Source organism: Chiloscyllium plagiosum, unplaced genomic scaffold, assembly GCF_037043375.1.
Source record: "Chiloscyllium plagiosum isolate Xiang-an unplaced genomic scaffold, Cpla_swu_hap1 HiC_scaffold_3, whole genome shotgun sequence".
Classification (NCBI taxonomy): Eukaryota; Metazoa; Chordata; class Chondrichthyes; order Orectolobiformes; family Hemiscylliidae; genus Chiloscyllium; species Chiloscyllium plagiosum.
Genome location: NW_028270141.1, coordinates 17,611,395 through 17,639,071, shown reverse-complemented (window position 1 = coordinate 17,639,071; position 27,677 = coordinate 17,611,395). Strand labels below are relative to the sequence as shown.

The following is a 27,677-nucleotide window of genomic DNA, read 5'->3' as shown; positions in this document are numbered from 1 at the left end:
AAAAGTCAAAAAAGAACTGAAGAGAATGGACAGTCATTAGCGTAGGTTACGAGCAGAGAAATGTGCAGGGTCAACAGAAGTCTCAAACTTTGAGAGAATGGGAAGAATCCAGCAGGAAAAGACAAAGCTTTAAAAAATGCTGGGAGCTTTTAGGGAACACAGCAATAAATGTCAGGAAGATTTGGACCACTCAGAACTCGGTCTTGGCCGCAATGCATCAGGATAAGCAAATTCAGGAACAGCAACTCCAATCCATGGTGGAAAACGTGAACATTGATGCCCATGGAAATCAGTGACACCTCTAAGGATCTGGATGTTTCAGAAAACTTAGACATAATGGAGATGCATTGGCGCATTTGATATTGTGTTGTGGCTTCTTTCAGAGAGGTGGAATATGTTGCATGTATACTTTTCCTTGAAAGACTGCATGTGCCGTATGTGTACAGTGTTGAATTTAGAATGTGTTTTACTGTTTTCGATAAACTAAGTCACAGGATTAATCAATCCCTGACATGCAATGAATTATTATGTTATAATTATTAACTTTTCTGCATTCTGTACCTATTTTGATTAGAAGGAGATATCGACACACTCTTAGAAAAGTATAGTCTGGCAAAGAATGGCCAAGGCTCTTCTCTCACTATGTCCTTCAAGAAATTCGATGACAGCACAGCCCAGAGACCAGCCATTTGTTCAGGTAAACATCCAAACTCACTTCCTTCACAATTTATATGTCATTAGAAACATTTGGTAACATTAAGTGCGATCCAGGAACATTCAAACCACTTGTTGGAAGTCAAAGGTCACTCCTGCGATCAGTGGAAGAATGTTAATTGGCGCAATCTTGTGGAAATGGACTTTATGGCTATCACATAGATGGGAAGGTGGAAGACACAGTGTTAACGTTCCCTGTCCCCACCATGAGTGACTCCTTCTACCCCACCCCTCATCATCTTCATATTGGAACACTATCACCTTCCCACTCTAGCCCTCATTAAGTTCTGGTTCTGGGTGGCAAGGTCCAAGTTTGAACATCCTTCCCTGCCATCAAATGGGGCTGTCTTATTTTCATGACTGAGGGATTTGACCACAGGTCTTCCCGCCTTTGGGTTTGACTCACTTGCTTGTCATCCCACCATTCCCCTCCCTTGCCATCACCATTCCCAATCTCAGAACTTGGTGCCTCAATCAGCATTGTGCTTTCCCCTCACCAATCCCTCCATCATGAGAGTCTGTAGCACAGCGGACTACTGGAACTCCCTCCCTCTCATTGGCAGGTTGGACCTCCTGCTGCAAAATCTACTTTGAGACCTAATAATTCAGGACAATTCTGCCCATGGAGAAAAGTTGGTGGACAAATGAGAGACAAGGATTCATTATGTGATGAATGATGGAACAAAATCATCTGTGAATATTTGTTCAGTATTATAGTTCATTTTAAATGAAGGTGATGAATGAGTTGCAGTTTTTTCTCTGGTGATAGGCTGTATGCTTTTAGTTTGGATGACTGGAAGAATACTATCAAATCTGTACAATTGTCAATTTATTCAGTTTGAATACATAGGCAAACAAATTCAATAATCTGATATTTTAAGAAGTTATGCATTTGCTGGATTTTGTCCTTTTAATGTCTATTTGGGTTCCACAGTTTCTAACAAAGGAACATGCCAGATTCATCCAGTTCAGCTTGCAGTAGCTCGAAAGTTACTGTCTCATGTCTGCGCAATTGCTGATTCCAGCACGCAAAATCTGGATTTGGGCTCCTTTGAGAAAGTGGACTTCCTTATTTTGGTGCCTCCATCGGAAGTTGCCTACCAGCAGACTATGTTGCGCGTCAAGCAGTCAGGTTGGTATTTATGCTATCAGTGGTTTAGCTCAGTTGGCTGGGTGGCTGGTTTCTCATGCAGAACAATGCCAACAGCCTGGGTTCAATCACTGCCCCTGCTGGGGTTACAGTGAAGGACTATTCTTCCCAACCTCTCTCCACACCAGAGGTGTAGTGACCCTCAGGTTAAACGACCACCAGTCAGTCATTTCTCTTCAATGAGAGAGCAGCTCTTTCATCCCAAAGGACTACAACAAGGAAGAGAAATTTGTGTGTCCTCATGATGATGATTTTCAGAAATCCCAAAAGAAAACTAGCATACAAGTTCATTTGGTATTAGGGAAAGCAAATGGAATCAAGATTAGTGTGGTGCTGGAAAAGCACAGCAGGTCAGGCAGCATCCGAGGAGCAGGAAAATCGACATTTCGGGCATTCCTGATGAAGGGCTTTTGCCCGAAACATCGATTTCCCTACTCCTTGGACACTGCCTGACCTGCTGTGCGTTTCCAGCACCACTCTAATCTTAACTCTAATCCCCAGCATCTGGAGTATGCACTTCTGCCAAGGCAAATGGAATGTTGAGTTTTATTTCAACAGGAATGGAGTAAAAAAGAAGGGAGGTTTTGTTAGAACTATAGAAGACACTAGCCATACCACAGCTGGAATACTGTTTGGGGTCTCTTATTTAACTCAAGATATATTGGTATTGGAGGCAGTCCAGAGAAGGCTCCCTCAGCTGATCCCAGATACAGATTAATTTTTGTATGAGGAGAGTTTGATTAGGATGGACATATACTCATTGGAATTCATAAGAATGGGATGCAACCTTATTGAAACATACAAGATTCTTAGGGGAAATGACAGGGTAGATATGGAAAGGATGTTTCAGCTTGTGAAAGAATCTAGGACCAGAGAGCATGATCAGAGTACAAGGATACCCATTTAAAACAGCAATGAGGAATTTCTTCTCTGAGAGGGAAGTGAATTTGTAAAATTTGCAGAGGTCTATTGAGGCTGGGTGGCTAGGTATATTCAAGGCTGAGATAGGTAGGCTTTTAATGAGTAAGGGAACCAAGAGTTGTGGGGAAAAGGCCAGAAAGTGGATTTGAGGATTACCAGATCACCCATGATCTTGTTGAATGGTAGAGTAGATGCCCTGGGCTGAATGACTGACTTCTGCTCCTTTGTCTTACGATCTTATGGTTTACAGTTTCAAGTCATACTTCATTGCTGGAAATAGTTCATTTTGTAAATGGAACAGAGCTGTGAAGGAAATTGTGTGCTAAAAAATAATCTTACTTAGCTGTTGAGTCAAACACTTAAGTAATTATGAAAATCATGAACAAGGGGCTTAATAGTTGAACATTTTATTTTGGCAGGTCTAATCAAGCAACCATATATTTTTGCTTCTAATTATGTGTATTTAAAGCACTGGTCTAGACAATGTTTAAAGTGGCTCATGTTTTAAAACAAGACAAGTTCCTTTCATAAGCTTTGAGTTTTTCAAAATTATTCTTTTGAAAGCGAAAGTTCCTCAATAATTACAAAATTGAATATTACTGATGTACAGAGAATCATAGAGACATAGAGACTTGGAAACAGACCTTTTGGTTCGACTCATCCATGCTGACCAGATATCCTAAATTAATCTAGTGCCATTTGCCAGCATTTGACCCATATCCCTATAAACCCTTCTATTCATATACCCATCCAAATGTCTTTTAAACGTAGCAATTGTACTAGCCTCCACCACTTCCGCTGGCAGCTCATTCCATGCATGCACCAACCTGTGCGTGAAAAATTTGCCCTTTGGGTTCCTTTTATATTTTTCCTCTCTCACCTTTAACCTGTGCCCTTTAGTTTGGGACTCCTCCATCCCAGGGAAAAGTCTATTTATCCTATGCATGCCTTTCATGATTTTGTAAACCTCTATAAAGGCACCCTGCAGCCTTTGGCCCTCCAGGGAAAATTAGTCACAGTCTGTTTAGCCTCTCCCTATACCTCAAACTCCTCAACCCTGGCAACATTCTTGTAAATTCTTTTTGAACTTTCTCAAGTTTCACAACATGCTTCCTATAGCAAGGAGACCAGAATTGCATTGCAGTATTCTAAAAGGAGCCTAACCAATGTCCTATACAGCCACAACATGACCTCAATTCACTGACCAATAAAGGCAACCATATCAAAAGCCTTTTTCACTATCCTATCTACCTGCAACTCCACTTTCAAGGAATAATGAATCTGCACTCTGAGGTCTCTTTCTTCAGCAACACTCCCCAAGACCTTACCATTAAGTATATAAGACTGCCCTGATTTGCCTTTCCAAAATGCAGCACCTCCCATTTATCAAAATCAAACTCCATCTGCCACATCTCAGCTCATTGGCCCATCTGATCAAGATCCTTTTGTATTCTGAGGTAACCTTCTTTGCTGTTCACTTCCAATTTTCATGTCATCTGAAAACTTACTAACCATGCCTCTCATGTTCACATCTAAATTATTTATATAAATGATAAAACGTAGTGGACCCAGCACCGATCCTTGTGGCAAACCGCTGGTCACAGGCCTCCAGTCTGAAAAGCAATCCACCACCACTACCCTCTGTCTTTTACCTTCCAGCCAGTTCTATATCTAAATGACTAGTTCTTCCTCTATTCTGTGTGATTTAGCTTGCTAACTAATCTCCCATGGGGAACCTTGTTGAACGCTTTACTGAAGTCCATATAGATCACGTCCACCACTCTGCCCTCATCAATCCTGTTTGTTACTTGTTCAAAAAACTCAATCAAGTTCATGAGACACCATCTCCCACACAAGAAATCATGTTGTCTATCCCTAATCAGTCCTCGACTTTCCAAATACATATAAATCCTGTCTCTCAGGAATCCCTCCAACAACTTGCTCACCACTGATGTCAGGCTCACCAGTCTATAGTTCCCTGGCTTTTCCTTATCGCTTTCTTAAATAGTGGTACCACGTTAGCTAACCTCCAGTCTTCTGGCACCTCACCTGTAACTATCAATGATACAAGTAAATCAACAAGGGGCCCAGCAATCTTTTCCCTCACTTCCAAGAGAGTACTAAGGTACACCTAATCAGGTCCCAGAGATTTATCTACTTTTATGCATTTTAAGGCATCCAGCATCTCCTCCTCTGTAATGTGGACATTTTTCAAGATGTCACTATTTATTTCCCCATGTTCTCTATCTTCCCTATACTTCTCCACAGCAAACCCTGATGCAAAATACTCATTTAATATCTCCCCATCTTCTGTTGTTCCACAAGTAGGCTGCCTTGCTGATCTTTAAGGGCCCTAATCTCTCCCTAGTTACTCTTTTGTCCTTAACGTATTTGTAGAATTGCTTTGGTTTCTCCTTAACCCTACTTGCAAAAGCTATTTCATGTCCTCTTTTTATGCACCTGGTTTCCCTCTTAGATACACAGAGGAGCCTCGATTATCCGAACGAGCTGGGCGGGAAGTATTTCGTTCAGATAATTGATTATTTGGATAACTGATTCAATGCTTCTCCTCTGGGACTCAGAGTTTCCTGAAGTTGCCTTTCCCCTCACTCTGCCTGCCTTGCTCCCCCTCTCTGTCTCAGGATTTGTGTCTGAGCAGAGACACGCTTGTGTGTAAGGGACCTGCAGCATTGCTGAAGCATGTCCCCACAGCTGCTTCACTTCAATGGGATTGACAGAGTGAGCACTTGCCTTGTCCGTCCCCTGTTCAGGAGTCTAGGCAGCAGCACACCGTGCAACCCCCCCCTCCCCCCCCCAACACGCATCCCCACCTTGCCCCTGCTCCCGGAATGGAGGCAGCAGCCAGACTGGACGCCGACAAGAAGACTACTGTTGCCTTTGGGGGGTTAATTTCAAAATAGCACACACGCATTCACGCGCACACACACTCACACACGCATGCATGTATATACACACACACGCGCGCACACGCATGCATGTATATACATGCACGCACACGCATGCATGTATGTACACACACGTGTGCATGCATGCACACACATGCATGCACACACGCACACACACATGCATGTATATACACAAACGCGCGCACATGCACACACGCGCGTGTATATACACACGCATGCGCACATGTAAACACACACACGCGCGCGCGCACACACACACGCATGTATATACACACACACACCTTTTTGACAAATTCCCACTCTGCCCTGTACAGGACAATGTTGGAGAGATTATATGGGGAATGGGGGTTTAGGGTGTACCCCTGTGTAGATCTCTAGGGAAAGTGTGGGGAGAGAGAGAGAGAGAGGGCGGGCAGTCAGTCATTTGGAGACTGTGCCTGTGCTCCCAGGACTGTTCTCGGCAGCATTTCATTAAGCCAGGTTCATTTTTAATCATTGTTAACAAAAACGTGGTCAGCATTGGTAACGCCTCTTTGATGTACTGTTTCTATCGGAACCTTGAGATCTTCTTCACGTAATCCAAAATTCAGATAATCGAGGTTCCTCTGTACCACTACTGCTTTTATACTCTTCTAGGGAATCATTTAATTTCTGCTGTCTATTGCTGCCATATGCTTCCTTCTTATTCTTGACCAGAACCTCAATTTCTCTAGTCATCCAGCATTCCCTACACCTACCAGGCTTGCCTTTCACCCTAACAGGAACATATAGTCTTGGACTCTCATTATCTCATTTTTGAAGGCTTCCCATTTTCCAGCCGTACCTTTATCTTTGAACACCCACCTCTCATCAACCTTTGAAAGTTCTTCCCTAAATTGGCCTTCCTCCAATTTAGAACTTTAACTTTTCCATCACTATTTTAAAACTAATAGAATTATGGCCACTAGCCCCAAAGTGCTCCCCCAATGACTCCTCAGTCACCTGCCCTGCCTTATTTCCCAAGAGTAGGTCAATTTTTGCACCTTCTCCATAGGTTCATCCACATACTCAATCAGAAAACTTTCTTGTATACACTTAACAAATCCCTCTCCATCCAAGTCATGAACACTAAGGCAGTCCCAGTCTGTGTTTGGAAACATCAATGAATCTTATAGACAATAAGACAATGGAGCAGAATGTTTACTGACACAGTCTGCAGAAAGCTGTTTGGTCTTAAAGACAAATCCTGTGCAGGTTTACTTCCACCATCCAACATTGGTATTACAGATTCAGTGGCCCCGATTGACTTGATAGCCTACAGTCAGAAATGCTTAAGATGACTGGTGGCCTCAACAACCATTATATCCTTACTGGGGATTGGAAGTGAAGGGCTTTTCAATTTTGTGAAGGCAAGGTTATGCTTTTAATGTGGGCAGCCCTTGTGTTGGGCATCCAGGAGCTGATGTGTGAGATTAGGGTTGGATCATGTTGGACGAACTGGAGCCTGGGATGAGGTGAGCACAGCCAGTGGCCTTGTCAGAAATCTGATGGTGGGATGGTGGCTCAGTATCTTATTTAAAGTTGCACCTCACTTTCTTGGCTTGGATCGGTAACTTTCAGGAGAAAGTGAGGACTGCAGATGTTGGAGATCAGAGCTTAAAAATGTGTTGCTGGAAAAGTGCACCAGGTCAGGCAGCATCAAAGGAACAGGAGAATCGACGTTTCGGGCAAAAGCCCTTCATCAGGAATAGAGATATCTGATATATCGCTGTAAGGAAAAGGACAATTGCATTTCATAACGATTTTCCTGACTTAATTATCATAGAATCACAGCACTGTGGAAATAGATCACTTGGCCCACTGTCTCCATACTGATCCACCAAAGAGGAACCCACCCAGACCCACCCCCCTCTCCCTGATCCCTGTAACCCTGTACATCCCATGGCTAATCCACCTAATTTATACATCTCCAGACACTGTGGGCAATTTAGCATGGCCAATTGACCTAACCTGCACATCTTTGGATTGTGGTTATTACTAATTGATATTTAGGATTTCAATGCAAATCTCAATGTTTTTACCATCATCTAAATCTTTCAACCAATTGAGGAATTACATCTGACTTGAAACCTTTCATTTAAAATAAGCTGCACTGAAAATTCAATAGCATATTATCAGAAGTTAATCTTTGACAATTAAGCATGGCTATAATATTTTTAAGAACCCAAAGCAAATTTTGTAATTGATACACTGTTGGGATCCAGCAAAGTCTAAACTCCAACTCTTGCCTGTATTTTTTGCAGGGATTTTGGTCGAACTTGGGTTGGAAACAGAGTGTACAGCAAATCAATGCGCAGAGCAGTATGTCATGAAGCTTACTGCAGAAGCTCAGGGGAAGTTTGAAGGCTTCCAGCAAAGAGCATTAAAAAGTCCTTACACACTCTTCATACTGATCCATGACCATGCACACTGGGATTTGACCAGGTAAACTCTGAAATGTGTTTTATTCTTTAAAGCTTTGTGGACCAGATGTCTGATAAATCCGAAGTTGCATCTTTTCTTCACCATATCTAGAACTTGAATTGTGGTTTTATTGTGATTATTTTATTTACTTTTTAAATTAAACTTTACTTTAAAAATATACATGCCATTGTTCAAAGTAGACTCGTGTGACACTTTTTCTGCTGTTATTAACTGAATGTGATATCTATTATATTAGTGACATCACAGGGTGGGCTTTGTGAGCTCTGCTGCCTCTTACAACATGGATGTGAACTGACCCCCTCTTTACCTTCTGAGAATTTAGGGACAAACAGGACCTTAATATTGTTTACAAGAAAAGAAATTACGGGAGAATCTCAGTGGATCTGGCAGCATCTGTCCTTAAGAGTGGTCACTGGACCTGAAACATTAACTCTGCTTTCTCTCCACAGATGCTGTCAGACCTGCTGAGTTTCTCCAGTGCTTTCTCATTTTTGTGTTTCAGATCTGCAGTGCATTGTTTTAGCTAAGAATATTGTTTATTTTGGTGGTGGTGGTGGAGAGATCATGTTGCTGGACTATTAACCTATAGGCCCAGCTAAATGATCTTGAAATCCCACCATGACAGGTGGTGGTACTTAAATCCAGTTAATACACCGAGAATGAAAAAGTGGTCTAATAGTCACTCTTCTTTGTGTTTGAATCGTACCCATGAGATCTTTTACATCTGCTTGGGAAGAAATGTGAAGCCTCAATTTCATATCTCCTCCCAAGGCAGCATTGCATTGCTCTGCACCATCATGAATGGCTGATTTTTCCCATGTTTTGAGTATGTCAATTTTCGGGAGTTCCCTCCTGGTGATTATACTCTACCGCCAGGACCTTTTGCCATTCAAGCTATCGATGTTATATTTAAACCCAGTTCAAAGGCTGCAAAACAGGATCCACCTTTGTTGGGGTGCTGTACACTTGGCAAGGCCTTGAAGGGGTGTGACAGATTGGCATCCTGCTTTGCCAACTGGGAGTACCTTGTGACTCTGAAGGGCTGCTGGAGACCAGACCTTATTCTGTTCCCGGATGTTTCAAATTGTTTTCTCACCACTTTACCAGACAGGATGTCTTTTCTTTGATGCACAGCATAAGGTAACAAGAAACAAGAGCAGGAGTAGGCTGTCTGGCCTCTGGAACCTGCTCTACCATCCAATAATCTGATTGTGGCCTTAGCACCACTTTCCTGTTTTTCTACTATATTGGAGGATGTTTTTCTTGTTTTGTATCATGTCGTTGGATATAAAGTAGTTGTTCAAAGTTTCCATCAGTTCCTTATTTCTAATTAGTTGTTTCCCAATCTCATCGTCGAAGGGATCAATACTTCCCTTAGCTGCAGTCTTGCTGTTTATATCCTTACAAGAGCTTTTAATAGAGGCTCTCAATAGAATATATCTTTGCTGTGATTGATGAATTATCTCTTTAAACATCTATAATTTCTTACCTACCATCTTGTCTCTTAATCTATTTTCCCAATTTAGAGTCATAGAATCATAGCCTTATACAGCACAGAAATAGACCCTTCGGTCCAACCAGTTCATGCTGAATATAATCCCAAACTAAACTAGACCCACCTGCCTACTCCTGGTCCATATTCCTGCAATTTCCTATTCACGTACTTATCCAAATGTCTTTCAAATGTTGTAATTGTGCCCACATCCACCACTTTCTCAGGAAGCTCATTCCAAACGTGAACTCTCCTCCGTGTAAAACATTTTCTCCTCATGTCTTTTTTAAATCTCTCTCCTCTCACCGACCCCTCGTCTTGAAATCCCCATTCTCGGGACAAGACACCTCCCAGCATCTGCAGTCATTGTTTTTACCTACCAGTAACCCTACCTATCCCCCTCATGATTTTATAAATTTCAATAAGGTCACCTCTCAACCTCCTATGCTCCAGTAAAAAAAGTCCCAGTCTATCCCGCCTTTCTTTATCTTTTTAAAAGTCTGTAATTAAGTTTAAGATACTACGTTTAGACCCAGATTTCGCATCGTCAAACTGAATGTGAAATTTCTGATGTTGTGGTCACTTTTTCTGAAGGATACTTTATTATGGGATCATTAATCAATCCCCCTCATTTCATATTGCCGGTTTTAAAACAACCTGTTTCCTGGATACTCCAATCAATGGAGAGGAGCACCTTTCTTATAAGCCCCCATTGTATATACTTCACAGAATATATCATTATAATTTGTGCTATGTGAATTGTGGGATTTATATGGTTAATTTTAATATTAATTGTTTGGATATCTGGCTTTGAACTCGTAACTGATGGGTTTCTCTGTGTGTCTGAAGGTAATAATTAAATTATACACATTTCTACAACAATGTCAATTTCATCTTAAAAAATAATCTTTGAAATCTGGCTGTAGACTGAATGTTGTTCTTGTGCACTGATAGACTTTTGTTTATTTTAGCGTGTTGGTGATCCAGCCTGGCAAATAATAGGGCCTCAGAGATTTGTTAGAGAGTTCTGGAATCTGTTTATTTTTCAGCTTCAGGGAAACGCCCATAGTTGAGGAGAGAAATTTTTAGTTTTGTTTTTGACTTTGAGTAGTGGCGTTAGTCCTGCGAAGATCTTGGTACAGGATGGCTGTATAGAGCAGCACACCTAAGAAAGGAATGAGAAATTTAATAAATGAGATTCCTTGGAGTGAAAATTTAGTGTCAGCCCCAGACTAGAAGTATTGGGATAAAAGCCGGAAAGTGGTTATTTTAACTGAGTACATTAAAGCTCAAATATATGATAACTCCAGGAAGAAGTTATTTGCAGTTTCAGTTAGAAGCCACAAATGACTTAGCCGACTGAGGTGTTATGTACAGGAGCTGTGGTTGTGACATTTTAAAACTATATTGGGGTGTTTTGGGTATTATGCAAAAGCTGCTCTGTTTCTTTACAACTTATGTAGGTGTGTTTTGGGAATAATAGTTTGACTACATATTGAAATTTTTGAACTTGCTTATAATTCATTATTTGGCAGGTTCAATTGGATGATTTATTGGTAGAAATAATATGCAAAGATATAGGGGTAAAGCAAGAGTTTGACAGCAGGTAATAATGCTGATTTGAACAGCCAGGGCTGACATGATGGGCCAAATTGCCTCCTTGTTCTGTACCACACTGTGGTGATTCTGAGGTAGATAGTTCAGAAGATTCTATTTTATCTCCATTCCTTTCTCAATAAACCACTGTTTTGTTGTTAAAGCAAAATCTTCAGCAATGCATGTTGATGTTTCAACAAAAGAAGTCTTCATTAAGACAAGTAAAAATGTTATTTGACAAGTCAAGTTCCTGACTGGGAACTGGCTTGTCTGGTAAAACCATCTGCTGCGATCGTAATGTCTGTACTACAGTGTAGGAAGATCTATAAACTACTCCCACCATGACTTCTTTCCCTTGTCTTTCCATATCTCAACCCAAACTGATTCTACTGGTTCTGAAGAAGGGTCACTGGATCTGAAACATTAATTTCCCTTCACAGATACTGCCAAATACTGAGTTTGTTCAGCAATTTCTGTTTTTGTTTCTGATTTTCAGCATCCACAGTTCTTCTGGTTTTTTTGTTTAGTGATTCTACATCTTGACCTTCTGAACCAAATCATTTCATACTCCTATTTTGATGTTTTGTTTTGCAAACAGAGCTGCCTGTATGTCCTTGCTTACCTGGTTGTACTGCTCGCAAACAAAGCTTTTCACTGTACTTACGTACATGTGACAATAAATCAAATCAAATCAAATACTAACAAATATCTAGTTAACTTATAAAGCTAATACAGTGCTTATATCTCCTGGATCTTGTTTAAGCAACTGCCCCAATTTAGAGAAGGAATTCTGCGAAAATCAGAAACCAATTATGTACCTGCAAACTGAATTAATCCCTTTCCTCCACCATTCTGAAGTCTTGCTGTTTCTTCCTCCTTCTTGTGGACTGCTCCTTGACATGTGAATGATCAGACCAGTAGTCCTCAATCTTACACTATCACATTGACCAGAAACTGAACTGGGCTGGTCATAAAAATACAATGGCAACAGTAGCAGATCAGAGGCAAGGAATACTGCAACAAGTAACTCCCCAAAGCCTGTCCATCACCGACAGAGCAGAAGTCAGGAATGTGATGGAATACTCTCACATGCCTCAATGAGTACAGCTTAAGAAAAAGTCAAGAAGCATGACACACATCCAGGACGAAGCAGCCAACTTGATTGGTATTAATTCTCTCCACCACTGACACTCAGTTGCAGCAGTGTGTACTGTCTACGATTTTAAGTTGGATTGATGGTAGAAGACAGAGGGTGATGATAGAGGGTTTTTGTTCAGACTGGAGGTCTGTGACCACTGATGTGTTGGGTCCACAGTTGTTTTTCATTTGTATAAATGATTTGGATATGAATACTGGAGGTATGGTTCGTACGTCATTAAAATTGATGGCCTAGTGCACAGTGAAGAAGGTTATCTAAGTACAACGGGATCTTGATCCATTGGAGCAATGGGCTGAGGAGTGGCAGCTGGAGTTTAATTCAGATGAATGTGTGACGTTGCATTTTGGTAAGACAAACCAGGGCAGGACTTACACAGTTAATGGTAGGGCACTAGGGAGTGTTGTCAAACAGAGACTTTGGGAGTGTAGTACATAGTTCGTTAAGTGGCATCAGAGGTACACAGAGTGATGATGAAGGCGTTTGGCAAGGTTGTCTTCATTGGTGAGTACAGGAGTTGGGATGCCATGTTACAGCTGTACAAGACATTGGTAAGGCCACATTTGGAGTACTGCGAATAATTCTATTCACCCTGAAAAGATTTACAGGAGGTTACTGAGACTGGAAATTTGAGTTATAAGGAGAGGCAGGATAGACCAGAACTTTTGTTTTCCTGGAATGTAGAAAGCTGAGGGGTGACATTATAAAGTTTTATAAAATCATGAAAGGCATATGTAAGGTGAATAAACAAGAACTCTTCCCCAGGGTAAGGGAATCCATAACTAGTGGGCAGAGGTTTAAGGTGAGAGGGGAAAGATTTATAAGGGACCTGATGGGCAACGTTTTCACACAGAGGGTGATGTCTCCATGGAAAAAACTTCCAGAGGAAGTGATAGATTCAGGCACAGTTACAACATTTAAAAGACAATTGCACAGATTAGATTAGATTACTTACAGAGTGGAAACAGGCCCTTCAGCCTGATCCATGGATAGGAAAGGTTTAGTGGGGTATGGTTAGAGGTGAAAGAATAAAAGGGAACCTGAGGGCAACTGTTTTACACAGAGGGTGGTATGCATATGGAATGAGCTGCCAGAGGAAGTGGTTGAGGTGGGTACATTAACAACATTTAAAGGGCATTTGGACAATTACACGGATAGGAAAGGATTAGAAGGATATGGGCCAAGTGCGGGGAAATGGGGTAAGTCTGGACGGACATTTTTGTCAGCATGGACCAGTTTGAGCCCAAGAGTCTGCCTCTGTGCTGTAGGATTCTACGGCTATGACTCTATGTGGGCTAAATACAAGAAAGTGGGAATAATTCAGTTTAGGAAATCTTGTTGGCATGTGTGAGGCTGAAGGGCCTATTTCTGTATGACTCTATGACTTTATGACAAGGTGCATTGCAGAAATTCACCAAAGATCCTTAGGCAGCACCTTCCAAACCCATGACCCTTTCCATCTGGAAGGACAAGAACCTTCAAGTTCCCCTCCAAGGCACTCACCACCCTGATTTGGAAATATATCGCCGTTCCTTTGTTGTTGCTGGGTCAAAATCCAAGAATTCCCTCCCTAATGGGTCTACCTACAGTATATGGACTTCAGTGGTTCAAGAAGGCAGCTTACCACCATCTTCTGAAGAGCGACGAAGGATGGACAAAAAGTGCTGACCCAGCCAGCTCATGAATGAATAAAAAAAATTTCCCTCACTCACTACAATCTCACATTAAATACTCAGTCGAGCAGACTGCTGTGATATTTTGTTCCATGTCTTTGCAAAAATGCCTCTTGTTTTTTACACAAGTGATAATTCCAAAGATCTGAAGTAGCCCACTGCCAGGCTACCTGATTAAGTATGCACCTGTCACTAGCAGCGTAGGCATCTCGTTCATCTGTCTCAAACTGCAAAAGAAATAACAAATTCATGTTAAAATTCAGCACCATGCCAGACTTGACCTTCAAAAGAGATTGATTCTTTAAACAGAGACTTCCTTCACACGCACAATTCCTGAGTTTGGTATTTTGATACAGTGACAAAGCTAAGCTCTGTGTAAATTGACCTGCAGGCTACTTACCATTTCTACTAGTTAAATTACGAAGGACATTCCCCTCAGTAACTGGACACCACTAAAATCAGCCCCTTAGAAAGCACCAGTAAATGGCAGAGTTCTGACTTCTGTAGATCAAAGTTGGTGTGATCTTTCTTTCATCAGGTTCACCAGTTTTTCAAGTTTTTGTTGCTTGTCACTCGAAGGTTTATACCAGCAACACAGTAGCCTTTTTTTGAAGTTGTAATCTTGTGTATTGAGAGTTTGTTAAACATTTTTTCAAATAATCGACAAAGTAAGTTCAAAGTTCTCAAAGGTTCAAGCTTGTGCAGCAATTAGGTGTTAGCAACACGATGGAAGAATAATTGATGGCTGAGCAAAATTGACAACAAACGTGCTACTAATAAATCTGGTCATACTCTGGTTTAGTGAATTACCTTCTCATTCTGCTCATACATTGGAATTAGAATAAAGAACATCACATCGTACATTGCTCACGTTTGCCAACAAGAGAGGGACATTCCTGGCTTTCAGCTGCCAGGGATCATTCAGCCATTCTCTAATTGAATTGGCTTCTATTTTGGGCAAAGTTTGATTAATGGTTGTGCAATGTGTTGACGCAGTAACTTTACCAGCAATCCATCTAAGAAAAGGGTTAGCCTTTCCACAACCTACTGATCTGAAAATCAGGAAGAAGGTCTTATGCCCGAAACGTCGATTCTCCTGTTCCTTGGATGCTGCCTGACCTGCTGCGCTTTTCCAGCAACACATTTTCAGCTCTGATCTCCAGCATCTGCAGTCCTCACTTTCTCCACAGCCTACTGATACCATACGACTGTTTGGTTTTAATGAAAGATAAATGGATTTCTTAGATTGAGTGTACAGTCAACACATATAAGCATGCAACACTTTAGAACTAAGTTAACTTTTATTCTCTTGTTCCTAGTGATTTCATTTATTTCTACTGTCCTTAAACTTTAAGTGATTAGACATTTATTGTTTGCTCTTTCCAATTTTTCTGCGATTTGTTTGTATTAAGTGACATTTTGCAATACAACTGTGTGTGTCTGTGTTTAAGGATTTCCTGAAAGATCTCATTAATTCTCAGTATTGTATTCTTATCTCGATTCCAGTGGGGGAATGTTTTCACAGAGTGAACCGTTTCTGGGCCTGGCTGATAGAATCGTGAACTGCAAAGAAATTAAAGAAGCACTGAATGTGTTGACACTCCAAGTTACATCTTTCCCCTACGCCCTTCAAACACAGCAGACCTACATCAGCCCCTATAATGAGATCCATTGGCCATCATCCTGCAACAGTGTAAATTTTACTGAAGTATTCCTAATGTTTAACAATTCAGTGTTGCTACAATGGAGTGATAGTGTGTAAAGGAACTGGCATCCTTTCTGCTAATCCTTAGAATTCTTAGGCTAAAAAGTTAATAAAACAATTGGAAAAAAGAAAATACTTGGTTGCCCCTTCCAATGTTTATTGATGTAAAGCAGGTGCTGAAAATACAACCAGGGGTGAGTGAGGGAAAGATAAGCCAACGCTTTTTATTCATATTGTCATTCAATAAGCAGTTTTGAAAACTGTGGATGAAATCATGATGGGGCATGTTTGTTCTCCCCACAGTGGGATAGCCAATTTATAATAATTAATCACTTGATTGGGGGAATCAAAATGGTTAAAATGATCAAAATGTGCTGTTACTTCTCAAAATTCAAATTCCAACAAAGTGCTAGTTTTTTTGAAAGCGACCTGAAGTGGCAGTAAAAGAGTAACAGATAATAATGGTGAGTGTTGTAAAATCATAGAGTTACACAGCCTGGAAACAGATCCTTCTGTCTAACTCATCTGCACTGACCAGACATGCCAATCTGACCTAATTACATTTGTCAGCATTTGGCACATATCTCTCTAAACCCTTCCGATTCATATACCCACCTAGGTGTCTTTTAAATGTTGTAATTGTACCAGCCTCCACCACTTCCTTTGGCAGCTCATTCCAGACATGCACCACCCTCTGCATGAAAAAGTTGCCCCTGGGGTTCTTTCAAAATCTTTCCCCTCTCACCTAAAACCTATGCCCTCCAGTTTTGAACTCTCCCATCCTATTCACCCTATCCATGCCCCACATGATTTTATAAACCTCTGTAAGTGCTTTGACCTACTTCACTATTTTGGACTCTTTAGGATTCTTGCCTGCACACTGATTAATGAACTGAAAACATGAGCAATCCCTATGTATAATCTTAGCCAGTGTTTCTTCTGTAAGCAGACTCTGTATTTCCTCTCTCCCAAGGGGAATGTGGGCATTTGAAGGATTGACCCTGATCCAGAATGTATTACAAGGAGAATTGCAGATAACAGCCACATTTAACATAATTTATATCATCACACTAAATCTTTAAATCATCAGATACTCAAGAAATCCATGTCCAAATACACCAAGACCTGGACAATATCTAGACTTGGACTGATAGGTGGCAAATAAGTTAGCAGCACACAGTTACCAGGCAATGACCATTTCCAGTAAGAGAGAATCTTACCATAGCCCCTTGGCCATTCAATGCATTACCATTGTTGAATACCCCATTAACAACATCCTGTGGCCTACCATTGACCAGAAGCTAAATTGAATTAACCATTTGAATATTGTAGTTCCAAGATTAGTTAAAAAACTAGGAATCCTGCAATGAATAACTCACCTCTAGATTCCTCAAAGTCTGTCTGCAATCAATAAGACAAAGGTCCTTAAACAGCCCCTTCCAAACCTACGGCCACTATCACCGAGAAAGATAAGAGCAGCAGAGACCATCCTGACTTTGAAATGTATTGCCGTCACTTAAATGTTGCTGCTTTCAAAGCACTGGAAGTCCATCTCTAATGGCACTATGGGTCTACCTACAATAAACATGCTGTAGCAGTTCAAGAAGGCAGTCCACCCTCAACTTCTCATCAGGCAACTAGGGGCAGGCAATCAATAATGATACAGCTAGCAACATCCACATTCCAGAAATAATTAATTAAAAACATTGTAAGAAACATTTTTACATAATTTTCTTTTTCTTAATGGGACATGAAGTTCCAAGTCAAAACATTATGCTTCTCAAACCTACCCTGTACTGATAACATTCGCTTACAAATGTAGTCTTGTCTTCACTTTGCCTTTGAAACTGCACTCCATTATAGCATTATGTTATGTGCCTGTGTGTGGAGCAGTCCTTTGTAAGAAAACTTAACATAACTATCAGTTTTTTGAGGAATTAATCTCTTGTAAATAACTGCAGTTTGAAATAGGAAAAGATTTTGGACTGATACTTCTTCTTTGGACAAGGGGTCTCAGTCCCACTTGCTTTGTTATAAACAATTGCTTTCTTGTTAGCGACCCCTCAATGGAAATTGGAAAATTGTTTTACTGTTGACACTATGTGATACCATTATCACGTATTTAAAATTGTCTGATGGAAAAAAAGATGACCTTCTCTTGTACTATATTCGTTACTTGTGTAAACGTTTAAAAATCCAAATCCAGGGATCTTAGAAGAAAGAAGTAGGATATGAGCTGCATACCTGTTAATGAAGAAACACTGCAGTCCCTTACCTGCAACCCACGCCATCCTCCCTGCCTTCCACCTGTCTCCGATCAGATGCTTTGAGGCTTTCTGTGCGGCGACCTCTCCACCCACTGCTGGTTGAATACCAGATTTGGTGAGACGCACCACTTAAAGGGCATCAATTGCTTACTTAAGAGCCTCAGTTAGGTTCTAAGCAAGAGACTGTCCGTAAGTGTTCCGACCCTCCTTTAGTTGTGTGCAGGCGGGAAGCAGGATGGGGGCTTCCCTTCTCTACATCCTTTCCCCCTACCTCCAAATTCACCACCAAGATGGTGGAGATTTCAATTCCAAATGTTAAGTTTTAGATCTAAGAGTTCAGCACTATGTTTAATCTTTCGGGGAATACATTGCATTTGATTAACATTGCTCTCCTTTATTCTGTTCTTTCACATCATTAGGAAGTGAACTTGTACCATGAAAATAATAAGTACTTCGGACTCTCAGACTTCATTGATTCCACCTACTCAGGACACAAACTTCCATTGTTGAGATATGACAGTTCTTTTGAAGCAATGGTTACTGCAGTGGAGGAAAGGTAGGTGATTGATGTAGAAATGACATGGCTAGCTTTGATGCCAGAAGTGAGATCAGTCTAATGTAACTGATTTGACACTGAAAAGCTAGTACTGAGAGATATTTCAGATCAGTGAAACAAGACTAATTCTGCTCCCATTCATTGTATTACATATTTCCTGCCTTTTCCAACAACCGATTTTATTCCAAACGTTTGGCTGCCCGTCCTTAAATCTCTTTTATTGAAACAGAATACGCAACTGCTCAGTCAACATTTGTGGAAAAACCACATTAATGTTTTGGGTCAATTATGTTTCATTGGAGTTTTCAATATGGGCTACGACGAGGTGGTAGGTGGAGCACAGTCAGATTGGAGTGTTCAGTGTGTGTTGTCCCACTGGCTTCAATCTCACAGGACATTTTGTCTCCATTTGTATTTTTGGAAATTGAGACACTTTAAAAATGGTTATAAAAAAAATTGTGGCTTCTAATTATTCATTTGAAGTATGGTGCCAATTATAGGCAAAATTAAAGGAGGGGAGTTAGAAGTGTTATTTCTTTTTAGAAATAAGAACAATAAGATGCAAATGGTTTCTAGTAAAATGTCTTCAAAGGAAATGATAAGTTTAAGCCCATCCTTAACCTTCTTTTCACTCAATTATTAAAATAACAAAGAGTATAATAATCCACATGAACTAACTGTTTGTAAGTGACCTCCACCCTGCTGTTACTCTGTCTAACTGAAAGCTGAAACATTTGAGTCACCACCAGCTCCCTTGAACAATTCAAACCATTGTATGGAATTATAATTCCAACCTCTAGTGCCTTTTTCTCCAGTCCATTTATGCCATCGTTTTAACTGGATATTCATTTAAACATTACTCAAGCTTCAACTATATCTGGCAAAGTAGCTTGAATTCCGACCTGGCCAACTAACCTTTTACTATGAACTGCACTGAGTCCTTTTTTAAAATTGTTACAGTACCATCTAATGGTCATACTTAAGAAAAACAGTAAGGAGACAATATCTGAATGATTTAATTATTAGGGAAAGATAACTACTTTGGCTGTTGTTTTCTGTCCTTGCTTTGTCATTTCTGATTCTTCTGTTCCCTGTCATGTTCTCTGACTTTGGTTTTCTCTCACCACCAATCCCATTAATCATAATTCTCTTGGTGCATGTGAATTAATCATTATGTGAGCATGATTTATTCGTACAGTTGCACGTATCAGAATAGATAGGGTGAGACTTTGCTGCTTTTATTCCAGATGATTCAGAAATCCTTTAACCAGTTCAAAAACGTATTCCCAACAATCCAATCTGATTTCATCCACTTCCAAAACCAATGGAGCAAGAAACTGATGGAGAGGTAGCACTAGATGGAAGAAGTTGAGACTGTCTCCCCTCGAGAGAAGAGACTGAGAGGAGATTTGATACAGGTTTTTAAAACCATGAGTGGGCTGGATAGATTAGAAAGGGAGATGCTATTCCTGCTTATATAGGAACAAGAACAGGAGGGCATTATTTATAATGATATACAAACGAGCCAAGGTTGATGTGAGAAAAAACTTTTTCAAGTAGTGAGTCCATCGAGTAGTGAATGCACTGCCTGAAAATGTAGTGGAGGCAGGTTTAATTGAGGCATTCAGGAGGGCCTTGGATAATTATTTGGATAGAAATTGATATGGGGAAAAGACAGGAGATTGGTGCTATATAATAAAACCAGTGTAGGCATGATGGGTAAAGTGTGCTGTAATGAATGTGATTCTGTGAAAATAACCGTTCATGATCTTGTAAGAAGCAACATAAAAATAGTGTCTGTATGACAGCAATAAAATCTAACACTTTTTAAAAACTCCGTGCAAATTACAAATCAAATCATTTTAAATTCTGCATCAACCCTAACATTAAATGTAACCCGAGTATGAATGCACGTAACTTTAACTTTGTTGAGAGCTTTTTTTCTGACATTCTTTTTACTTGTTCTTATTTTTGGCTTCAGGTTTCCCAAGATGCACAGTGCTGTGATCTGGACATACATCTTAATTCAGCATTACTCAGCAGCCATGATGGTAACTGCAGGGCACTCACAGATGAAGAACTATTCTTCTGTGGAAACTCTAGAAATAGTTCAGAGTCTTACAAACTCTACAAGAAACTGTCCAAACAACCATGGCTACATGGTTTTGCTCAGGATTCCCTCCATTTCGCTTGCTGCACTGGCATATGAGCGATTGTGTCAGGTTAGACACCGCCTGGGTCTGCAGCACAGATTTGAAATCATCCTTGGGACTCCAAACACGAAAATAAACATTAGCCAGCACTTTCTGACACAACTGAAGGTAACTACTGCTTTACATTTACTATTGTTCCATCTTAAACGAGATCTGGATTTTGGAAGAACTCCTTTTTCTTAGCTATTGTAAGGTGTAGTGTCATAAATTGGGCGTTAAATTGTGACGAGATCAGTTTTATTTGACATGACTCTCAACCAGGTGGCCTAACAATGAGGTGAGAGGGGAAAGATTTAAAAGGGACCTAAAGGGTAACATTTTCACGCAGAGGATGGTGCGTGTATGGAATAAGCTGCCAGAGGAAATGGTGGAGGCTGGTACAATTACAGCATTTAAAAGGCGTTCTGGATGGGTATATGAATAGGAAGGGTTTAGAGGGATATGGGCCAAGTGCTGGCAACTGGGACTAGGTCAGATTGGGATGTCTGGTTGGTGTGGATGAGTTGGGCCAAATGGTCTGTGTCTGTGCTCTATAACTCTAATTGCTTTTATTCTTGAACTGTTCTGCTAGTGCCAATGAACTAACTTAATTCAATCCAATAGCTGTGGATGTTCCTATTCCTATTCCTATTCTTCCCCAATTGCCAGAAATATGTCTGTCCTTCTGTTGATGTTCCTACTTATGAATCTAAAGTATCACAAGTGAAGGTTATCACTTGCTATTGTGAAGTCATAACTACAGTTGTTAATGTAACCGCTGTAAAGCAGAATCATCTGACATCTTATGTCTCAATGGAAATACTATCTGATCCTTGGTTAAAATATTAATTCATCTTGATTACATTTAGTTTCTGGAAAAGCACAGCAGGTCAGGCAGCATCTGAGGAGTTGGAGCAGTTTCCTGCTCCTCGGAAGCTCCCTGATCTCCGCCTCCCCGGAAGCTCCCTGATCTCCGACTCCCCGGAAGCTCCCTGATCTCGGCTCCCCAGAAGCTGCCTGATCTCCGGCTCCCCGGAAGCTCCCTGATCTCCGGCTCCCCGGAAGCTCCCTGATCTCCGCCTCCCCGGAAGCTCCCTGATCTCCGACTCCCCGGAAGCTCCCTGATCTCGGCTCCCCGGAAGCTGCCTGATCTCCGGCTCCCCGGAAGCTCCCTGATCTCCGACTCCCCGGAAGCTCCCTGATCTTGGCTCCCCGGAAGCTCCCTGATCTCCGACTCCTCGGAAGCTCCCTGATCTCGGCTCCCCGGAAGCTCCCTGATCTCCGCCTCCCCGGAAGCTCCCTGATCTCCGACTCCTCGGAAGCTCCCTGATCTCGGCTTCCCAGAAGCTCCCTGATCTCCGACTCCTCGGAAGCTCCCTGATCACGGCTCCCCGGAAGCTCCCTGATCTCCGCCTCCCCGGAAGCTCCCTGATCTCAGCTCCCCGGAAGCTCTCTGATCTCCTGCTCCTCGGATCCTCCTGATCCCCTGCTCCCTGGAAGTTCCCTCATCTCCGGCTCCCCGAAAGCTCTCTGATCTTCTGCTCCTTGGTTCCTCCTATACTCCTGTTCCTCGGAAGCTGCCTGATCTCCTGCTCCTCGGATGCTGCATGACCTGCTGTGCTTTTCCAGCACCACATTCTCGACTCTGATCTCCAGCATCTGCAGTCCTCACTTTCTCCTACATTTAGTGTCTGGTTGCTTTCTAACATAATCTGGTTACCTAATCTTTAGAATATTGATTTCCATCGACCAATATCTTCCAGTATGTGGCTGTGGGGGTGGGGAGGGCAGTGGAATGTGAAGTGTTTGCAAAAAAAAAAGTATCTTTTGTTTCAGACTGGATCTCTATATCAGATACTGTTCTGAAGGTAGACCATGTTAAAACTTCTGTTTTGTAAACTGCACTGTTTCACACTAAGTTGGCTGTACAAAACACAGATTATGGTGAAAGACATGATACAACCAGCACAACTTGCATTTGTATATTATCACAAAAAGTACAAGGCATGTAGATATTGTATCCCGATGAGTCGTGTCTTCCAACAAGACCAAAAGTGTAATCTCTGTAACCTGTCCTGCCACCTCAGACAATAGTTTGTTACATTTGCAGCATTATGCTGCTTAATTGCTCCTGACACATCACAGAAGGTACTGAACACTCGTCCCAAAATGTTACATGCCTCTTGAGGATTGTATGCATCGTATAATATTGTCGAGTTGGGAAAGAATCCCGTGTCATGATTTGTATTGCCCCCTCCCCCCCACCCCCCCCCCCCCCCCCCCCCACCCCATACCAGTTTAATTTGGATTCAGTTTTGAGTATTTTACCCAAGTGTTAGAAGACTATTTCTGCCTGCCAAGTCCCAGTTTATTGCAAATGATATGAGGGAGGGCGGAAAGATAAAATGATAGAACTACAGCACAGTGAAACCTACCAGGATTTATACTAATTTTACAACAAATGGATTATTGCAGACTTGGAATGTTACCTGTTTTCCCATTGTACCTTACAGACAATAGGTTACATATTGTTGTCTCTTTGTCTAACGTATGAACGATTAACATTGACATAAGAAAAGAAACACTCAATCCACCACTGTAAGAAAAAAATTCACTACTTCTACCACCAGCGTAATGTGGGTGCAGTGTGTAACATGTGCAAGGTGCACTACAGTAATCTTTAAAGACTCCTTCTCTAACCTTCAGTCTCTATCACTTTGAAGAGCAAGAAAAGCACATGCAGACAGACAGCAGCACATGCAAGATCCCCTGCACTTCACACACCACCCTTCTCTGGAAATTTATCAATACTTGTTCACTGTCGCTAGGTCAAAATCCTGAAATTCCTTACTTGACAGCACTATGCAAATATATACATGTACCACATGGGTTAGAAGTATTTTAACAGACAGCTCATCACTAATTTGAATGCAAATAGAGGTGGAAAGCAAGTGCTGTACTTGCTAGAGATGCTGGCATTCCATCAGCAATATTTTTTAGAAGTTCTGTTTTTTTCACATGTCATGGTATTTGTGATCATTGCATCGATAAGCTTTACATAGATTCAGAATTTCAAAGTTGAACAATTCCTGATGCAATTAATACAGAATTACTTCCTTCCATGTTACATTCACCACAGAGCACTAATGGAAAACTTTCATATATTCCCTGGCTCACTTCACTCCCTCACTAAATAAAATTGTTTGTGCGTTTCAGAAAGCAGATAAAAGGTTTGGATAAAATGTGTGATATTTTGTCCTATCTGAAGTTTAAAAAGAAAAATCTTACCACAGAGGTTTTGAGGCTTGAATGAAAACAAGACTCTGAGTGGAATATTATAGGGACATGAATGATGTGGACCATGGTCAGATAGATGGCAGAATGAGCTGAGAAATCTGGCAAGGCCCCACTTCGACATTGAAAGCAGCTCACTGCATCTTTAATGCATGCATCTGTTTCATGGAAGATGAGGTTTCTCTCCAGGCACCAGTAATCTCCAATTAAAGGAGATTACAGCTTGTTATATGCCTCATTAATGCTGAAACTCACACAACACCAGGTTATCGTCCAACAGGTTTATGTGGAAGTACAAGCATTCAGATCGCTGCTCCATAGGACTATGTCCTATGATCCACTAGCTATCTGATGAAGGAGCAGCGCTTCAAAAGCTTGACTTCCAAATAAACCTGTTGGACTATAACCTGGTGTTGTGTGACTCTTAACTTTGTCCATCCCAGTCCAACACTGGCACCTCCACATCATTATTAATGCTGTAACTTGCCTCACTAATGTTCACTTTCCCATCTTAACCAACACACCAAGCAAAGTAGGTGTCAACAATTCTCAACATGGAAGTCCGAGGATGCACTTGGTTACTTCAGCTTACTGCTTCCTCCAAAGCTCCTCTATGTTACATACTGAGCACCAATATCTCCGAGCATGCTCATGGGAGTGCCCCCCTGCCCCCCCAAAACAATCTCAGGCATTGATATTTGACATATGCCGGCCTCTAAGAACCCTCCTGATAGATCTCCAATACAGCCTATTTCTGTGCTTCAGCTTGGACTGGACTGACAATTATCATTGTAATACTACAGCAAGGACACTGTGGATTTAGAGACTTGTACCCAGCCCATGAATTGGACCTGGCTGCACCTTCAGGCTGTTCACTTTGCTGTGGTCGCACTCACTCACTCTGGGCAACCTGGACTCCTCACCCTGAGGAGAAAGTGAGGACTGCAGATGCTGGAGATCACATTCCTGATGAAGGGCTTATGTCCGAAACTTTGACTCTCCTGCTACTCGGATACCTGACCTGCTGTGCTTTTCCAGCGCCACACTTTTCGACTTAGTGCAACCCTGCCTTACCTTGCCTTCTTACACTTTATCCCCGCAACCAGAGTTACCAGTCTCACAGTGCTTCTGTATTGCTGTTCTGTTTAGTGCAGTCGTTAAGAAAGCAACCTTGCTTGGTTGTCAGCAGTCCTCAGTCAAGTCAAGGGAGAGAGGCTTCGATCAAGGAGTAAGTTAAAGGCAACTTCCAATGCCAGTTCGGGGGTTTGAATATGGTTAGAGCTGAAAATGTGTTGGTGGAAAAGCGCAGCAGGTCAGGCAGCATCCAAGAAGCAGGAGAATCGATGTTTCGGGCATGAGCCCTTCAGGACCTCCTGAAGAAGGGCTTATGCCCGAAACGTTGACTCTCCTGCTCCTTGGATGCTGCCTGACCTGCTGCGCTTTTCCAGCAACACATTTTCAGCTCTGATCTCCAGCATCTGCAGTCCTCACTTTCTCCTTTGAATATGGTTTAATCAAGCCACTGAAGCAGTCAGAGTCAAGATCCTTTCCATATTAACTGTGAGGAGCTCTATGCCAGGCCCTCATTCCTGATGAAGGGCTTATACTCAAAACATTAATTCTCCTGCTCCTCGGATGCTGCCTGACTGACTGTGCTTTTCCAGCACCACAGTTTTTGACTCTGATCTCCAGTATCTGCATTCCTCACTTTCTCCAGGCTGTCCACTGGCCATCTTGATTCTTTCTGCCTTATAAGGGGTTGTTTTCCTCCTGGAATGAGAGAGAGAAAGAGAGAGAGAGAGAGGCAGAACTTATAGGAGATGAAAGTGAGCGGCACAGCTAGGATTTTTAGTGCCAGTGGGGAGATTACTCGAGCGAGAGAGTAGACAGCACAGAGGGCATGCAGGGAGTTAGTGGTGGCAGAGGGTTGGGGTGGCTAACCTCAAAACAGGGAAGATGGCAATAATGAGAGTGGTCGAGCATGAGCCTTGTTGGGAGGTGGATACGGTAGCCTAGATAGAGTGAGTGTGAGATATCAGATAGAAGATAGTGGCACTTACTCTTGTGGAGTGAGAAGGTCATTGACCTTCTTCCTACGTGGCTGAGCCTTCCTCCAGTTGAGGCTGCACTGATCTGGCTGGCAGCCTTGGACCAGATTGGCCTCCTCTGTAGCAATGGCTTCCTCTGGTGGCTCTGTGTAAAGAGGACATTCTGCTTATGTACTTCCCCATCCGACAAGGCCCCTAGGCCTTTACCTGCAAAGTAGGACACCAAATTTCCCTTGTTTGGGTCAAATATCAGGAACCATGCAGGGCAGCATCAGAACTCAGTGCTTGACTTAGTGCACAATCAGCTTTTAGGAATGGCACGGTGCCATGTGCATCCTGGGATATCCCAGCAGTGGCGACAAGTTGTTCTGGGTACCTTGATAGGTAGAATGGGGATTGATTTGGAAATGAGAGTTGCCATAAGGGCGAATAGGTTGTGAACGAATCAAAAATAGAAATTGCTCTGAAAACTTAGCAGCTCTAACAGCATTTGTGGAGAGAAAACAGAGTTAACAGTCGTGTTCTGAAGAAGGATCATTGGACCCGAAACATCGAATCTGCTTTTTGTCCACAGAAGATGCCAGACCTGCTGAGTTTTCCCAGCAAATATTTGTTTCTGATTTCCAGTGTCTGCAGTTCTTTGGCTTTTTAATCCATTGCTAAAAAGGTGAGTTTGGTAAGATACAGCGAGAATGACCACTGGACATCACAGTGAAAATCCATCGAAGTTAAGCTCAACAAAACTTGCACTTATTGGAAGATATGTCAGATTCAGCCCACATCACTCAATTCCTTCATGCTGCTTTCCCATTGTTTTATTACTGTGATGTAAGTACAACACTGGATTCCAAGAGGACGTCCAATCCTATTGGCTGTCTCTGTTTTATTTCTCATTGCTAATTCCCCTAACCTACGCTATCATTCTTCTTCTCTCTTACTGTGCACTATTCTTTTGCTCTGAGGAATTTTGTAAGTCCATCCTTTGCCTGAAGAGAAAGGGTTGAATTTTCAAAGCCATTTCAGCGTGGGAGAATAACTGATTCAACCATTAAATTCGGGCACATGCCAACAGTGGTATACTTACTGCCAATTAATCCTCCCACCAACGTTTAGGTCTGTGAAGTGGGAGATGCCTCCTATCCAGGACCCCATGACCAGCTTTCCCCCAACTTGTCCAAGATGTTCCCTACACCCAACTCTCACTGGAGACTGACATCCTGGCCCCAGCAAAATCCCTGACTCAAATGTCGAGGCCCATCACTGAGTCCCACCTTCTTGGCATACCAGCAGTAGCCACTACCATTGCTTACCACTGTCACAGCTGCCAATGAGCAGCTTTCTAAGCAGCACTTCTTCCTGGAGGTCCCACCTCTTACTGAAGGGTTGTCACATGAGAAATGAAGGTGGAGGGACAGTAGGGTAAGTGGAGGTCAGCTGGCCCACAACATGTACATATACATGTGGGGAACCTGCCCTCAGTGCAAAGTACAGCCCATAATCCGTGGTAGCTCAGAAACTTTCAT

The 27,677-nt window shown here is 41.8% G+C and overlaps 1 protein-coding gene across 4 annotated transcripts in view; it reads left to right on the top strand.

Moving 5' to 3' along the window:
• greb1 (growth regulating estrogen receptor binding 1) overlaps positions 1–27,677 on the top strand; it is a 324,923-nt gene that overhangs the window by 220,764 nt on the left and 76,482 nt on the right. For all 4 annotated transcript variants that reach the window (XM_087977669.1, XM_043677653.2, XM_087977663.1 and 1 more), the window contains 6 exons: positions 575–697; positions 1,649–1,846; positions 7,995–8,175; positions 15,599–15,785; positions 18,484–18,620; positions 20,602–20,941. In XM_087977669.1, coding sequence (XP_087833795.1) covers positions 575–697; positions 1,649–1,846; positions 7,995–8,175; positions 15,599–15,785; positions 18,484–18,620; positions 20,602–20,941 — 1,166 coding nt within the window. The remainder of the gene's footprint in view (positions 1–574; positions 698–1,648; positions 1,847–7,994; positions 8,176–15,598; positions 15,786–18,483; positions 18,621–20,601; positions 20,942–27,677) is intronic.